The sequence below is a fragment of the Hemiscyllium ocellatum genome, chromosome 1 (assembly GCF_020745735.1).
Source record: "Hemiscyllium ocellatum isolate sHemOce1 chromosome 1, sHemOce1.pat.X.cur, whole genome shotgun sequence".
NCBI classification, from domain to species: Eukaryota; Metazoa; Chordata; class Chondrichthyes; order Orectolobiformes; family Hemiscylliidae; genus Hemiscyllium; species Hemiscyllium ocellatum.
Genome location: NC_083401.1, coordinates 69,206,264 through 69,222,951, shown reverse-complemented (window position 1 = coordinate 69,222,951; position 16,688 = coordinate 69,206,264). Strand labels below are relative to the sequence as shown.

The 16,688-nt window shown below is 40.6% G+C and overlaps 1 protein-coding gene across 3 annotated transcripts in view; it reads right to left on the bottom strand.

Annotated features, from left to right (window-relative positions):
• Window positions 1–16,688, bottom strand: part of LOC132809026 (protein unc-13 homolog B-like) — a 577,546-nt gene that overhangs the window by 145,175 nt on the left and 415,683 nt on the right. For all 3 annotated transcript variants that reach the window (XM_060822442.1, XM_060822515.1, XM_060822523.1), the window contains 2 exons: window positions 9,509–9,650; window positions 5,919–6,088 (listed from right to left, as the gene is read on the bottom strand). In XM_060822442.1, the coding sequence (XP_060678425.1) occupies window positions 5,919–6,088; window positions 9,509–9,650 (312 nt within the window). The remainder of the gene's footprint in view (window positions 1–5,918; window positions 6,089–9,508; window positions 9,651–16,688) is intronic.

Genomic DNA, 16,688 nt, shown 5'->3' with positions numbered 1-16,688 from the left:
CAACATTGCTGAATGCACTGTGACTGGCTTCCTTTGCTGTAGCATGATGTATCAATATTCATAAATATGCTGTGTCCTCTCTCTCTGCCAGACCAGTTTACACTCCATCCAACAGCACCAGCAAAATATATCTGCAAGGATGTTGGTCCCAATATGGTTTAGGTGCAGACTGTCCCATTTGTACACAAGTGTGAAAATAGATAAACTGCAGGGGATGGACACATTAGAAATGTGGAGCTTATTCAAGGAAAAGCTCCTGAGTGTCCTAGATAAGCATGTACCTGTCAGGCAGGGAGGAAGCTGTAGAGCACGGGAGCCGTGGTTTACGAAGGAAGTGGAATCTCAGTTGAGATGTGAAGGCTCAGTTAGGGCACTTGAGGATTACAAGGTAGCCAGGAAAGACCTAAAGAGAGAGCTCAGTAGAGCCAGGAGGAGACATGAGAAGTTGTTGGCGGATAGGATCAAGATAAACCCTAAGGCTTTCTATAGGTATTTAAGGAATAAAAGAATGACGAGAGTAAGATTAGGGCCAATCAAGGATAGTAGTGGAAAGTTGTGTGTGGAGTCAGAGAATATAGGGGAAGCACTTTAAGTACGTTTAAGTCGTCGTTGGACAACTATATGGACGTACATGAAATAGTGTAGGTTAGATGGGCTTCAGATTGGTATGACAGGAGGAGCAACATCGAGGGCCGAAGGGCCTGTACTGCGCTGTAATGTTCTATGTTCTATGTCCCACATTCCCCAAAAACGGTCCCAGTGATCCAGAAATCTAAAGCCTTCCCCTCTTGCATTAACTCTTGGGCCATGCACTCATCTGTACTATTTTCCTATTTTGAATTTGAATAATTTATTGTCACCAGCATTTTATGTTGAATAATACATCAAAAATACAGTGAAAAGCTTCAATGTCATCACAATCCAGCTCCATTTGGAATAGGTTAAGAATAAAAAGAACAAAAAGATATACCTGAAAGACAGTCCATCTTCCTTCCACCACCTCCACCATCAGACTTGAGTTCACTCAGCAGCGATACGACACTTGCACCACCATCCCTCCTCCAAACCTCACTGCCGTCTACACCGTTGTAGGTGTTGCCACTCTTTAAGTACCATCTCTTCTTCCTTCACTGACAAGTCTCATGTTGAACTCACACTCACCTTGCAACCAGCTGCTGCCGCAACATCACCGATAACTAGGAGTCCCTGTTCTGCGATCGCGCAGTCACTACCTCACCAACGCCAGATGTCCCAACTCTTGCCTGATTGCAAGCAGGAGTCCCTGACTTTACTGCCAGGCCAGGTCACCGTCTCACAAAGAGTCCCACTCTGGCCACCTCCAAGATCGCACCTCACCAGTGCTGCTACCCTAAAGAATCCCCTGCTATCATCACCCACCTCTGATCACTGGAGGAGCTTTGTTATCGCTGCTATCGCCCCAAACACCAGGAGGATGTCCTTGCTGCCACAAACTCCAATCGCCAGAAGATATTTGAAAACTCACTAGCACATGGCACTGGGTGTAATCTAGTGATTACGACCTTTGAGTCCTGCATTACTGCCTACTTCCCTGAATTCTTAATGCAAGACCTCATTTCTCACTTTGTCCATGCCGTTGGTACCAACATGTACCATTAGCTCTAACTCATCATCCTTCCTTTTCAGGATGCCTTGCTGTAGTTCAGTGCTATCCCTGACTCTGGCACCAGATACGTAACACACCATCATAGAATCATGTCTTCAACCACAGAAATGTCTGTCTGCTCCCTGACTAAAGAATCCCCTTTCACTATTGTTCTTCCTTTCTTATTCCTCACACCCTGTACTGCTGCTTGTGGTGCCAGAAACTTGACTCTGAAAGCAATCATCCTCCAGTTGTGGTGAGAGTTCAAACTTTTCACTGTATTTTACAGTATTGCTCATGGTAGAGTACAAATGATAATAAATCATCATTCATTCATTGTCCATGAGGGTACCTTGCCTCTTCAGAAGGTTACCCATTGTCCTAAAGCTACTATTTTTATTTAGTTAGACTTTAGATTTAAGTTTAGACTTTCTCTTAAATCATACAAGTTGTGCTTCAAATATCTCACGGGCAAAAATCAAACATAATGCAGCTGCAATTTAATACATTCAGTTTCCTCAATGTATACATTAGAAACGGTTCCCGTTCCCTCTCTCTCTGTGAATGGATGTCATGTTCTGGTGTGGTACTTTTGAATTCCTGCCAAGATTACTGGATTATTTTTGATCACCTAGGTAGGTTAGAGATAAGTTATATATATTACAATCACAGAATGCTTTTCGGATAAGATGAGACAACTTGATTCATGGTGTCTAGAATAGCCCTATGCAAGAGCAACTCAGTTAGTCCCACGATCTATCTTCACCTCTTTCTTTCCACAGGCATTTTTGATAAGACAAAAATAAAATCTCCCATCAGTGTGAAATCAGACAGTACAGTACAAAAGTAATGAAGTTGTGGTGAACTAGTATAAAACAGTAGGCTGCAACTGGTGTACTCTACTGTGACAAATTCAAGCACAACATTTTAGGAAGGATATAGAAAACAATTGACAGGTTGGCTCTATGAATGAGGGAGTGACATGGATAGACTGAAGATGAGCTGAGCCACTCTTCTTGAGGGGGGGCATGTTGAAGAATGATGGGTAGCTCAGTTGCTCTTGCAGAGGGCTGGCATGGACATGATGGGCCAAACCATTTACTTCTGTAGTATGATTTATTGAATGAAATTTAGCTCCGAAACATTCAGGTGATCAAAACTACTCTGGCCCTAAATTCATTTGTTAAAAGTGATGTTCACCTAACCGGAAACAGTTGCAGCTCTTGCATACAGGAACTCAAAATAATTAGCACCCATTATAGAAGTCAGCAACCTATTCGGGAGGTATACCATTCTGTGAAAAAAGAACTACCTCCTCACATCTTGCTGAGGCATAGCCCTTCACAACTTGGAATTCAGTTTACAAAACTGGTCCTTCCTAACTATTTAATTGGAACAGCCTGGGAAATTAAATCTACTCTTTCCATTATCTTGTGATTCTTAATCAGGTTGCCCCCAAGTTCGCAGTTCTTTAAATTAGTAGTGGGATGATGGGTTGATTGTTAGTCTCCTGAACTCTATTATTCAACAATTCTAATCCGTGCAATATTATTGGAGACAATGAGACACTTGAAGATGCAAGAAAATCAACCATCACTGTACTTTTCTTGATAAATGTATTGTATTATGCATTTTTTTATTCATTCATGGGATGTTGGAGGGGGAGGTCTCTGACCAGGCCATCATTTACTGCCCATTCCTAATTGCCTAGAGGGGTAGTTCAGAGTCAGCCACATTGCTGTGGGTCTGGAGTCACATGCAGGCCAGACCAAGTAAGAATAGCAATTTTCTTCCCTAAAGTATGTTAGCAATCAGGTGGATTTTTCCCAACAGGAAACACATCGATTCATGGTTATCATTTGACACTGTTGTGGGTAAAATCACCACAAGTTATCTTTAATTTGGTTACTTATTCAGAAAGGGAGGTTATACTACAGCTATATAGGGTGCTGGTGAGGTCGCAACTGGAGTACTGCCTTCAGTTTTGGTCTCCTTACTTGAGAAAGGATGTACTGGCATTAGAGGAGGCTCACTAGGTTGATTCCAGAATTGAGGGAGTTGGCTTATGAGGGGAGACTGAGTACACTGAGATTATATTCATTGGAATTTAGAAGAATGAAGGGGGAAATTTTACAGAAAACTTAAGAAATGGTGAAAGAAATAGATGAGATAGAGGTAGAGTGGATTTTTCACTTGCACGTGAAACTAGGACAATAAGCCCGAAACATCGATTCTCCTGCTCCGTGGATGCTGCCTGACCTGCTGTGCTTTTCCAGCATCACACTCTCCACTCCGATCTCCAGCATCTGCAGACCACACTTTCTCCAAGAGGGCACAGCCTCAAAATTAGGGGGAGCAGATTTAGGACTGAATTGAGAAGGAACTTCTTCACCCAGAGGATTGTGAATCTATGGAACTCCCTGCCAAATAAAGTGATTGAGGCTTCCTTAGTAAATGTTTTTAAAGCTAATATAGATAATTTTTGCAACAAAGAAGGAAATAGGGGTTATGGTGAGAGGGCGGGTAAATGGAACTGGGGCCATGAAAAGATCAGCAATGATCTTATTGAATGGCAGAGCGGCTCGAAGGACCAGGTGGCCTACTCCTATTCCTAGTTCTTATGTTTACTTCAGAACATTATTTCTTCATGCAGACCTAATTGCCCATTTGTCACTAAGTAGCAAGTTATCAAGCAGGTGTCAATGCAGTTTATTTTAATGTAATCTTGCAAGACATGACTAATTGCTTTCAGTCTTCATCCCTTTCATCTCAAGAAACAGTTTATTACAGAAAAAGTTATCACTGATTTTTTCAATCCATTAAGTTATTAAAGTTGTGAAGTTTACATTGTCACAACTCTCAGTTCCAGATTTTTATTGAATTCAAGTTCCATCACCTGCCGTGGCGGGATTGAAACCCACTCCTCAGAACTTACTTGGGTCTCTGGTCCCTGCCTACAGAACTGACTGACCCCGCATGGATTCCCGACTACATTCAAACCAATTGTTAGGGACACCCGCACCAACCAACCCAACCGCCCCGTGGCTGAATACTTTAGCTCCCCCTCCCACTCTACCAATGACATGCAGGTCCTTGGCCTCCTCCATTGCCAGACCCTGGCCACACGACGCCTGGAGGAAGAGCGCCTCATCTTCCACCTAGAAACCCTCCAACCACACAGGATGAATGTAGATTTCCCCAGCTTTCTCAGTTCCCTTCCCCCAACCTTATCTCAGTCCCAACCCTCTCAGATTCAGCACCGCCCTCTTCACCTGCAATCTTCTTTATGACCTCTCCGCCCCCACCCCTGCTCCAGCTTATCACCCTCACCCTCACCTCCTTCCACCTATCGTATTCCCAGCGCCCCTCCCCCAAATTCCCTCCCCCATACCTTTTATCTCAGCCCGCTTGGCACACCAGCCTCATTCCTGAAGAAGGGCTTATGCCCGAAACATTGATTCTCCTGCTCCTCGGATGCTGCCTGGCCTGCTGTGTTTTTCCAGCACCACATGTTTCATCTCTGGATTAACAATCCAACAATAATACCACTGGACCATCTGGTGCTCCTCCATACCCTTACCAAAGCTTCACTATCACCAAACTTATTTAAAGATCAAAATTGTCCACAGTATTTCAAATAAGAATTAGCCAAGGTCTTACCCTGTGAATGCATCCCAGTACCCCTCTCTTTTTAGCTATTACTTTATAGAATTGCTCATGCAACTTTTGAGCTGCCCAGGATAGAACACCCATATCTCCAGCTTCTTTAATGATCATTCAAGTGTGCATGAATGTTAACTATTCAGCTTGCCCACATGCATAAAAGCACTTTGCCAAGGTATACGTCATGTGTCAATCATGAGACCAATTGCTCAACACACCTGATCCAATCATTTGCCATCTGTGCCAAGGGCAGCCAGGTAATTTGTCCTTGTCTTCTGCCAACTCTCCATGTAGAATTGTAATAGTGGTATAATAACTCACATGGTTTATGCTTTCTTTATGAGGAACATTAATTTTTCCATCAAATTCCTCTCTATAGTAGTTTAAGGGCAGCAGTGCAATCTCACTTTCTCAGGTCTACAGAAACTTATCTTTATTTCTTGTTGCTGCATCACCCAATCATCCAGTACTCATAATTTTGTACAGCATCAAGGGACTGAGGGGTAGAATTCAAGTTCTCATGCTAATTACAAAGATTTAAGAGTTTTGAGAGGGTCACTGAACCTTCTGGAGTTGACATGTGAAAATTGACCCCATTTCTCAAATTAGCCAGAAGTTTTTGTTTACTCACCCAGATTATACCAGACATCCATTTCACCACTTAGCGTCCGAACCTCAATGATTGTTTGCCCTAAGAAATCATCAGATTCTCGTTTTAGCCTCTGTTTGACACGTGATTTAATGTCATCATCCTCATCCCACACTCGTACTTTGATTCGATCAGAGGAATTATGGCATTCACTGTGGAGCAAATAGGATTTATATTTTCAAACAATTTGCAGGAAGGCTAAAAGATAAGCTCAAAAAATTCCAGTGAGTTTACTCGGTGATTGATTAAGGTCTATGGTAAACAATCAGTTAGAGCTAAACAAACTGATGTTAATGAGGGCATTTTTTTTGGACAATACTTGGTCAAAGTAGTTGCAGAACGATGGGTTGAATGACTGCCTCTTGTATTTTCTAGTCCTCCAATTAGTGCAATATTATTGGAGACATTGAGACACCCGCAGGTGCAAGAAAATAAGCTATTACTATGTGAGTGGCAGTAAAAATATAATTTGAAAAATAAATTTAAAAAGCAGAAAAACTAAAACACCTTTGAAGATTATGTACGCTACAAGGCAACCAGTCTAGCTAAAGAAAGCCAAGGAAATTTCTGCCACATCTCAAAGTGCTCTCTTTTCCCTCTTCCCAAGGGCAATCAATACTTTTGGAACTGTTCAGAATTTGTCTTTGTAAATGCAGGTTCCACTTAAAGTGCATGATTTAAGATATGGTCATTTGTGACTGTTACTTTAAAATGGACTGAAATTCAGTGATCTGACCTCAACTCAAATTTGCAAACTCCCCACCACAATGGTGTTTGAATTACACGGTCTCAGATTTGGTTATCTTTGCACTAGACTCATGTCATTAAACCGATTTATAACTTTGATCTTCAAATCAGAATGGCAGCTTTTAGTGAATGTAAAGATAAAACTGCAACCCAGTGAGAACATTTTTCCCTGCATTTCTTTCCCAAAAAGAAAGAACAGCATTAAAATTAAACATATCAGTGACTATCAACATGCTGCTATACCATGTGGCAATTATTACAAAATGAAAACAGCTGAATGAATTATGCAAATTGAATGCATTGTACCAGGCTATTTTTAAATACAAGATTATGAAAACATGAACAGTCTTCTTTGTGTCAGGTTGCAAGCATCAAACCAAATGGGAACTGAAAGATAGTATAGCTGTGACAATATGGAGCACAGAAAGAGAAAGGTTAATGTGCTTGATACAACTTGAAGAACCAGATTTCGAAAACAGAAAATGTAGATGCTACATTTACAACATCCACAGCTCTTTCTGTTTTTAAATGTAGATGCTACCACCAGTTTAATAATGTGTTCATTTGATAACTTCCAAAACCTCAGTGGCTTTTTAGATTAGATTCCCTACAGTGTGGAAACAGGCCCTTCGGCTCCACACCGACCCTCCAAAGAGTAGCCCACCCACTCACTACCCTCTGACTTATGCACCTATCGCTATGGGCAATTTAGCATGGCCAATTCACCTGACCTGCACATCTTTGGACTGTGGGAAGAAACTTGATATAGCACAAACACATTTATCCTAACCACAAGTTTACTTTTAAACATCTTTTTCCAACTTATTTTCTTACTGTTAAATTCTTCAGTTTAAAAAAAAGTTAGGCTGAGGATAATAAGATACAAGACCAGCATTAAGAAATTGATGAAAGTATGAGATTCTGTGATAAATAAGGTTTAGGAAATAAAATGTAAATAGATTAGGAAGCATGTATAGCTTCATAAGAAAGAATAAGATTAATTCTTAGTCAAACAAGTTTATATACACTCACAAGAAAACATGAAAGCATTCAAGTAATTATAATCTAAATTACAGAATTGTTATGGTACAGAAAGGGGTTGCTTCTGCTCCCTCTGAATGAGCATTATTACTTCATGCTCGTCTCCTGCCTTTTCCCCATAATCCTGAACATTATTTTGGTTTAAATAATCATCCAATGCCCTGATGATTACCTTCATGGAATCTCCCTCCAGCATACTTTCAGGCACTGTATTCCAGGCCCTAACGACTTTCTGTGTGAAAGGTTTCTTCCCCTATCACAATGACTTGTTTTGCCAATTTGCCAATTTGTACACTTTAGGTCCCAGTGCTTTTATGAGGGAGAACAGTTTCTCCCTATCCAGTCTGTCTAGTACCCTCAAGATTCTGAAAACTTCGATCAAATTTCCTCTCGGACTTCTGCACACTGATAAAAACAGCGCCAATCTCTCAATCCATCTCCATAATAGATGTTTCTTATCATTGGAACTAATCTCAACCTCCTTCTTAGTAGTGTGCTCACACCTTCTTGAAGTGTTGTATTTAGAACTGTACACAATACTCCACGTGAGGTCTAACATGTACCTTGTACAAGTTCCTCTTTAGTCTATGCACCTATTATTAAAGCTGAGGCAAACATATGCTTTAATAGTTGTTTGTTTTACCTCTCTTGCCACCTTTCATGATTTATGCACATATACACAAAAATATGTCTGCTCCTGGTACCTTTAGGGTACCATCCTTTATTTTGTACTGTATATCTTATCTTGTACTGTTCTTTCTACCAAAATGTATTGCCTCACACTTCTCTGCATTGAATTTCATTTCCCACCTTTCTGCCCACTCTGTCAATTTGTTAATATACTTTTGGAGGTTTACACTGACATCCTCAATGTTTACAACGCTTCTGCAAACTTGGAAACTGTCTTTTACACACCAAGATCTAAATAATCAATGGTTATCAGGAAAAGCACAGATTCAAAAATTGATCCTAGGGGAAGTACACTACAAGTACACTCCTTTCCTCCAGCCCAACACATATCCATTAACAATTACTCTTTGTTTCTTATCACGCAGCTAATTTTGCATCAATGTTGCTACAGTCATTTTAGACACATAACTTTGATAATTTTCCTTACGAGTCTACTGTATGGCACTGTACTGAATACCTTTTAGATGCCCATATACACCACATCAAAAACATTACCCTCATTAACTCTTATTTATTCTGAAAGTTTCAGCAAGTTAGTTAAACATGATTTTCCCTTTTGAAATCTATGCTGGCTCATATGACAACAGTGTAGAAGTGATGATATTAGTTTGTTTAGCAAAACCTATGACAACAATCTAGAACTGATGACATTGAATTGATCAGCTATGTCCAATTTCTAAATCTAAGTATAATTGATGGCCATTTTGACAAAATCGAATGAAAATACAGAGCAACAGTGAATTAATTCAATGGCTGTACAGCCTACGCCTGTTCAATAAGTTCTACATTCCGACCTATGAAGAGTTAAAATTATCTTTGTAACAATCTTTTTTGAAGTAGTGAAGTTCCTGAAGACAATCCTGACTACAAATATGGGCATTGCCAAAACCTCCCGTTAAATCCCATAGAGCCCAGATACTTATTGAACTGGTGCAGGCAGAGGAAACAAATGTAATAAATATTTTACTTGTTACTTACAAATCTGAAAGCCTATAGTACCGATAGACTTTTAAAAAAAATTCAAATTACAATGAACAAAACCAATCAACCTTCTGATTCATTTTAAAAATAAAAATCTGAAGCAGAAAACTTACAAATAAAATTTCTCTTCCCACACAGGATTTAGGTTTCCATAGATAGTCTTCGTTCTCTTCTTGGTTTTGCCAACCTGAACAGTGACATATGGGTCACTGGAGCCAGTTTTATCCTTTGCTTGAAGTCCCTGAGCACATACCACTGCCAGGAGTTGGAAATCAGACATGAGCACAATTTGAATAGATTTTGAAGTCTTATAAGTCTTTTTTCCAACTAAGAAATAAAAACTTAGACTATAATAATCACCAATAAGTTCTCCATGATTACAGTGTCATCATAGTTTACGTTGAGCAAAAATCAAACATCTGTCTGATAAACAATGAAAGTCTTTGCATTTTATGTCATTTTTAATCATTTAAATTTACTGTTTAACAAAAAAATGTCAACCAGCTAAAGTAAATCCGTGTTTTATCAATGAAACTTGAGGCAAAATTTAATTCAGAAAATTTAGTTTGAAGAAGTATTTTCAATTCAATACACTGTTTATTTTCAATAACTGAATTAGTTTTATCAGCTTTTTTACCATAATTTCATGCTCAAAACTTTTAGGAGAATCAAGTGTGCATAAAAGCAAAAAGAACACATGCAGAAGTAATTACAAAATTTATTACAACTATATATTTAGAAACTAAATGGCTGAACAAATCAGGAACTTGAGTTTATCCATTGCTTTAAAACATCCTCAAGACTGTTCTAAGTGCCTTTGATAAGGCTTTTGATAAGGTGTTACATAAAAAAAAGTTAGCACATAAAGCTGAAGCACATGGAATTAGTGGTTGTGTACGGAAACGAGTTGAGAACTGGGGCTGACAGGAAAAAGCAAGCATGAATAAATAAATCTTTTTCTAATTGGCAGGCAGCAACTACTGGGGTATCACAGGGATCCCAGCTTTTCACAAAATACTTCAAAGATTTAGATAAGGAAGCTGTGTGTCATATTTCCAAATTTGCAGATCACACCAAGGTGGCTGGGAGGAAATACTATGAGAAGGATGTGGAGAAGCTTCATTGTGACTGAACAAATACATGGCAGCTGCAGTGTACAGTGCATAAATGTGAGGCCTCCCACTTTGATAGCAAGAACAGGCAGGAATATTTTATTTGAATGGCAACAGATTGGAAAAGGGGGAGGTTCAATGAGACTCCAGTGTCTTTGGAAAGAAAGTAAGCATGCAGGTAGAGAGGCAAATAGTATGTTGGCCTTCATAGCGAAGGAATTCTAGTACAGTTGTGTTGCTGGACATTGGTAACACCAATTCAAGAGTATAGTGTACAGTTTTGGTCTTCATATCTGATGTTATTAGGGGAATGAAAAGAAGATTTACCAAACTGATTTCTGAGATCATGGGACTGACATGGGGGAGAGAAGCTGGATCAGTTCAGACTGTATTCACTGGTATTTACGAGAATGAGGAGGAGCTCTCCTCCAAAATTGTAAAATTGTAACAGGGATTAGACAGGGCTCTTGATGAGCATAAAGTCCAAAACCACTAGTCCCAGCCTAAGGAGAAGAGGTCAGCCTTTTAAGACAAAGATGAGGAGAAATTTGTTGATGCAGAGAGTGATGAGGCTGCAAAACATTTGGCCACAGGAAACTGTGGATGCCAAAACACTGAAGACCTTAAAGATAGATGTACATACAGCTGTTAGAACTAAAGGGATCAAAGAATGTAGGGATCAGCTATGATTGTATAGAATGGCACAGCAAGCTTGAAGCGGCCAGTAGCCTACATCTGTTCCTATATTCTGTTTTTATGTTTAGAGCTATGGACCCTGTAACTGTGGGATTGTGCCAAAATTAGTAGAGCTGTTTCACAGGATGGTCAAGCAACAGTCTGACAAAGGACAAAGTGAGGACTGCAGATGCTGGAGATCAGAGTCAAGAGTGTGGTGCTGGAAAAGCACCGCAGGTCAGACAGCATCTGAGGAGTAGGAGAATTGGTGTTTCGGACATAAGCCCTTATTCAGGAGTGCGTCTCATTCCTGATGAAGGGCTCATGCCCAAAACATCGATTCACCTGCTCCTCGGATGCTGCCTGACCTGCGGTGCTTTTCCAGCACCAGACTCTCGACAACAGTCTGATATAGTTAAACATCTGGAATACAATCAAACAAACATTCTAATCAGGAGCAGGAACAACCAATCAAACCACTGGGCCTGTTCTATCATTCAATAAAATCATGGCTAATACACAAATCCACATTCACCCCGAATCTTATCGCCTTTCAATCAATCCACCGCTGCCTTATAAATATCCAGGACTCTACTTCCATCACCCTTTCAGGGAGAGGGTTTCAGAGACTTGAGCCTCAGCGGGAAATAGCCCTCTGATTTAAATGGGTGACCCCTGATTTTGACATAGCAAATTCTAGTTCTACGTTCTCCCATTAAAGGGAACATCCTCTCCACATCTACCTTGTCAAGACTCTTCAAGATCCTATATGTTTCAATCCTACACTTTCAAGGTCCACTGGCTCAAAATTTGGATTATCTAACTTTTATTCAAACGACAACCTGTCCATTACAGATTTTAGTATTATAAACCTTCTGAACTGATTACAACACAATTACATTAGATTAGATTACCTACAGTGTGGAAACAGGCCCTTCAGCCCAACAAGTCCACACTGACCCGCCGAAGCGCAACCCACCCAAACCCATTCCCCTACATTTATCCCTTCACCTAACACTACGGGCAATTTAACATGGCCAATTCACCTAACCTGCACATTTTTGGACTGTGGGAAGAAACCGGAGCACCCGGAGACAGCAGTGCTAACTACTGTGCCACCGTGCTGCCCACATGTTTCCTTACATAAGGAGACCAATATTGCACAGAATATTCCAGATGTAGACTTACCAATGTTCTGAATACCTGAAGCAGAACTGACGTACTTTTGTGTTCAATTCACCTCACAATAATCAATACCATTTCTTTTGTCTCCCTTATTACTTGGTATATCTGCAGACTACTTCTGTAATTAGTGCACTATTATAGCCATATCTCTATGAATCTCACCTCTTACCCTTAGACTGGGACCAGTTTCGGACTCCCTGCTCATCAAGAACCCTGTCTCAGGCCTGTGGGAACTTTATAGGTTTCTATGAGAGCCCCTCCTCATTCTCCCTCTGAGTTCTGCAATGTCTCCCTGGTTAGATTAATCAAAGTGGGAGATTTAAATATCCACCACCAAGATTAGCTTGGTAGCACCAACAACAACTAAGCTGTGCCATTTTTGCAGAAAGGACGAACTGTTGCATGGAATTAATAAAACAAATTAACAAATTTACCTCAACTCATCCTCACCAATCTACCTACGGCAGACACACCTACTCAAACATACCATATCTACAGGTTTCTTTTTATTCATGTTACTTATGATTTTCGCAAAAAAAGGTTAATAATAAGACAAATACGCCCTTTCACAAAACCACGTTGACTCTGCTTGATTGCATAAATATTTTCTGAATGTTCTGCTACAAAATCCTTAACAATAGATTTCTAGCATTCTCCCTGTCGGATTTTAGGCCAACTGACTTTCTGTCTCCATTGTTTCTTGAGGTTCAGTTGGCAGTTGGGAAGGCAAATGCCATGTTAGCATTCATTTCAAGTGGGCTAGAAAACAAGAGCAGAAAGGTAATTCCGAGGCTGTGTAAACCCCTGTCAGACAGTATTTGGAACACTGTGAGCAATTTTGGGCCCTGAACCCAAGGAAGGACGAACTGTCATTGGAGAGGGTCCAGAGGAAGTTTACAAGAATGATCCTATTGATGAAGGTTTTGCCATATAAAGAGCAATTGAGGACTCTGCGTCTCTACTTGATGGAATTTAGAAGATGAGTTGGGGTGGATGGGATCTCATTGAAATTTACTGAGCAGCCTGGATAGAGTGGATGTGAAGATGATGTTTCCATTAGTAGGAGAGAGTAGGATCTAAGGTCACAGCCTCAGAGTGAAGAGGCACCCCTATTCAGTCAGAGCATGGTGAATCTGTGGAACTCAGTATCACAGATGGCTGTTGAGGTGAGGTCTCCGTCATTTAAGACAGAGATAAATAGCTTTTGATTAGTAAGGGGATTTAAGATTATAGGGAGAAGGCGGGAGAATGGGCAGCACACTGGCTCAGTGATTAGCACTCTGCCTCAAAGCGCCAACGACCTGTGTTCGATTCCAACCTGGACTGTGTGGAGTTTGCATATTCTCCCCATATCTGCCTGAGTTTCCATCAGGTGCTCCTGTTTCCTCCCATAGTTCAAAGATGTGTAGATTAGGTGGATTGGTAAATAGTCCATGTGGGTTCGCCATGGTAAAACAAAATGTGGGATAACAGGGATAGGGCGGGGGGCTGCGCCTGGGTGGGATGGTCTTCAGAGGGTCGGTGAAGACTCAATAGGCCGAATGACTCTTTCTGACTGTAGGTGTCCTATCGATGGAGTTGAGAAACATACCAATCATGATCGAATAGCAAAGGAGATATGATGGGCCAAATGACCTAATTCTGCTGTTTTTTCTTATGGTCTTAAACTGCCCTGATTTTGAGGTTAATTCTGCAGCTAGGTTAATCAGTGAAAGCAAAAATCAAATCTAAATGGCAAAAATGTGATTAATTTACTTTCAGCAATTTAAATAATTCGCTAGGTCTGAGAAAATGCTGATTTCCTACATTGTACATTAAAAAATACATGGTCCAAAGAAATAGTACAGAGATGAAGTAATGAAGACAATCTGATTTTCATCTATTAGTTTAAATGGAAGGAAAATTAACTCCAGTTGTCCTCATTAGTTTCACTTCTATATGCTCTGTTTCAGTGATCATTTCATGGCCAAGAACTAAAAAGGATATATGTTTCTTTAAAAACAGAGTAATTGCAGAGGTTTCATCAGAAATAGGGCCAGCAATCGAGATCTCCAGTAAACAGATCAGTAAAGAGACAAAATTAACAGTCACTTGGACAAATACGGATTAATCAAGGAAAGCATGGACTTGTTAAAGTCAAATGGAGTTAACCAATTGAGTACAAGAACAAGGAGGTACAGCAAACTTGCATGAGACACTAGATCAGTCTCAACTGTAATATTGTATCATGTTCTGAATGTGAAAGAATTGGAGAGTGCATAAGTTTTTTGGATAATAGTTCCAAGGATGAAAAACAGTTGTGAAGATGGACGAACAAGTTGGGACTGTACTTCTTGGAGATGAGAAAGCAGAGAGGAAATTTGATAGAAAAATCATGAGTAAATAGGAAAAAAAAGCTTCAAATTTACAGTAATTAATAATGGAAGCAAAAATAATGAGAAAACAGTTATCATACAAGTGGTTAGAGTCTGGAATGCACCTCCTGAAATTGTGATGGAGGCAGATTCAGTTGAATTCAATTTAATTAAAAACAAATAGATGGTTATTTGAAAAAGAACATTAGGTAGAGTATGGAGAAAAGGTGGCAGACTAGCATAAAGTGACATAGGTCATTCTGCTATAACACATTTCGTTAACATGAATTCACGATAACGTGATTGACAAATTGGGGACATTGTTCTAAAGCGTGAACTTTTGAATTTTTTTTGGCTATAATGCAATTACATCACCAACACTCCAAGTGCTGTTTCTAAAGCACAATTTTTCTATAATGCTGGGTTGCACAAGAACACAACCATCGCGTTATGGGAGATCTACCTATATACTGAATAGCCTCCTCCTGTGCTGACAGCCCTTCTACCCACTGAGTCTGCACTGACATAACTAGCAGTAAAAGTGCACTAATCCCAGTTTCCAGGATTTGTCTCCCTCCTATAGGAAGGATGTTGTGAAACTTGAAAGGATTTTTAAAATATTTAAAAGGATTTTACCAGAGTTGGAGGGTGTGAGCTATAGGGAGAGGCTGAATTGGCAGGGCCTGTTTTCCCTGGAGCATCAGAGGCGGAGGGTTGATCTTATACAGGTTTATAAAATCATGAGAGGTTTGGATAGGATAAATAGACAAAGTCTTTTCCCTAGGGTGGGGGAGTCCAGAACTAGAGGGCATAGGTTTAGGGTGAGAGGGGAAAGATATAAAAGCAACCTAAGGGGCAACTTTTTATTAGAGAGGGTGTGTGTGTGCATGGAATGGGGGGCCAGAGGAAATAGTGGAGGCTAGTACAATTGCAACATTTAAAAGGCATCTGGATGGGTAAATGAATAGAAAGGGATATGGGCTGGGTGCTGGCAGGTGGGACGAGATTGGGATGGGATATCTGGTCAGAATGGACCAGATATCCCAACTATGTTCCTTACAGTTAGCAGAATTGCTGTTAAAACTGGGTTACTATAAAGGCCAGCACTTTAAGATCATTAATGACCTTCTCAGAATATGCCAGGGTCAGATGCAGTACTGTTCTTCTAACCTTGCACTCCATTTATGTAGTTAATATGTTGGAATATTGCGTGCAATTCTGGTCTCCTTCCAATCGGAAAGATGATGTGAAATTTGAAAGGGTTCAGAAAAGATTTACAAGGATGTTGCCAGGAAGGTTTGAGCTATAGGAAGAGGCTGAATTGGCAGGGGCTGTTTTCCTTGGAGCGTTGGAGGCTGAGGGGTGATCTTATAGAGGTTTATAAAATAATGAGTGGTTCGGATAGGATAAATAGACAAGGACTTTTCCCTGGGGTGGGGCAGTCCAGAACTAAAGGGTATAGGTTTAAGGTGAGAAGGGAAAGATTAAAAGGGACCTAAGGGGCATCTTTTTCACGCAGAGGGCATTTCGTGCATAGAATGAGCTGCCAGGGAATTTGGTGGAGGTTGGTACAATTACAACATTTTTTTTGATTAGATTAGACTTACAGTGTGGAAACAGGCCCTTCGGCCCAACAAGTCCACACCGACCCGCCGAAGCGCAACCCACCCATACCCCTACATTTACCCCTTACCTAACACTATGGGCAATTTTAGCTTGGCCAATTCACCTGACCCGCACATCTTTGGACTGTGGGAGGAAACTGGAGCACCCGGAGGAAACCCACACAGACACGGGGAGAACGTGCAAACTCCACACAGTCAGTCGCCTGAGTCGGGAATTGAACCCGGGTCTACAGGCGCTGTGAGGCAGCAGTGCTAACCACTGTGCCACCGTGCCGGGAAATACATCTGGATGGGTATATTAACAGGAAGAGTTTAGAGGGATATGAGTGGTGAAATGGGGAC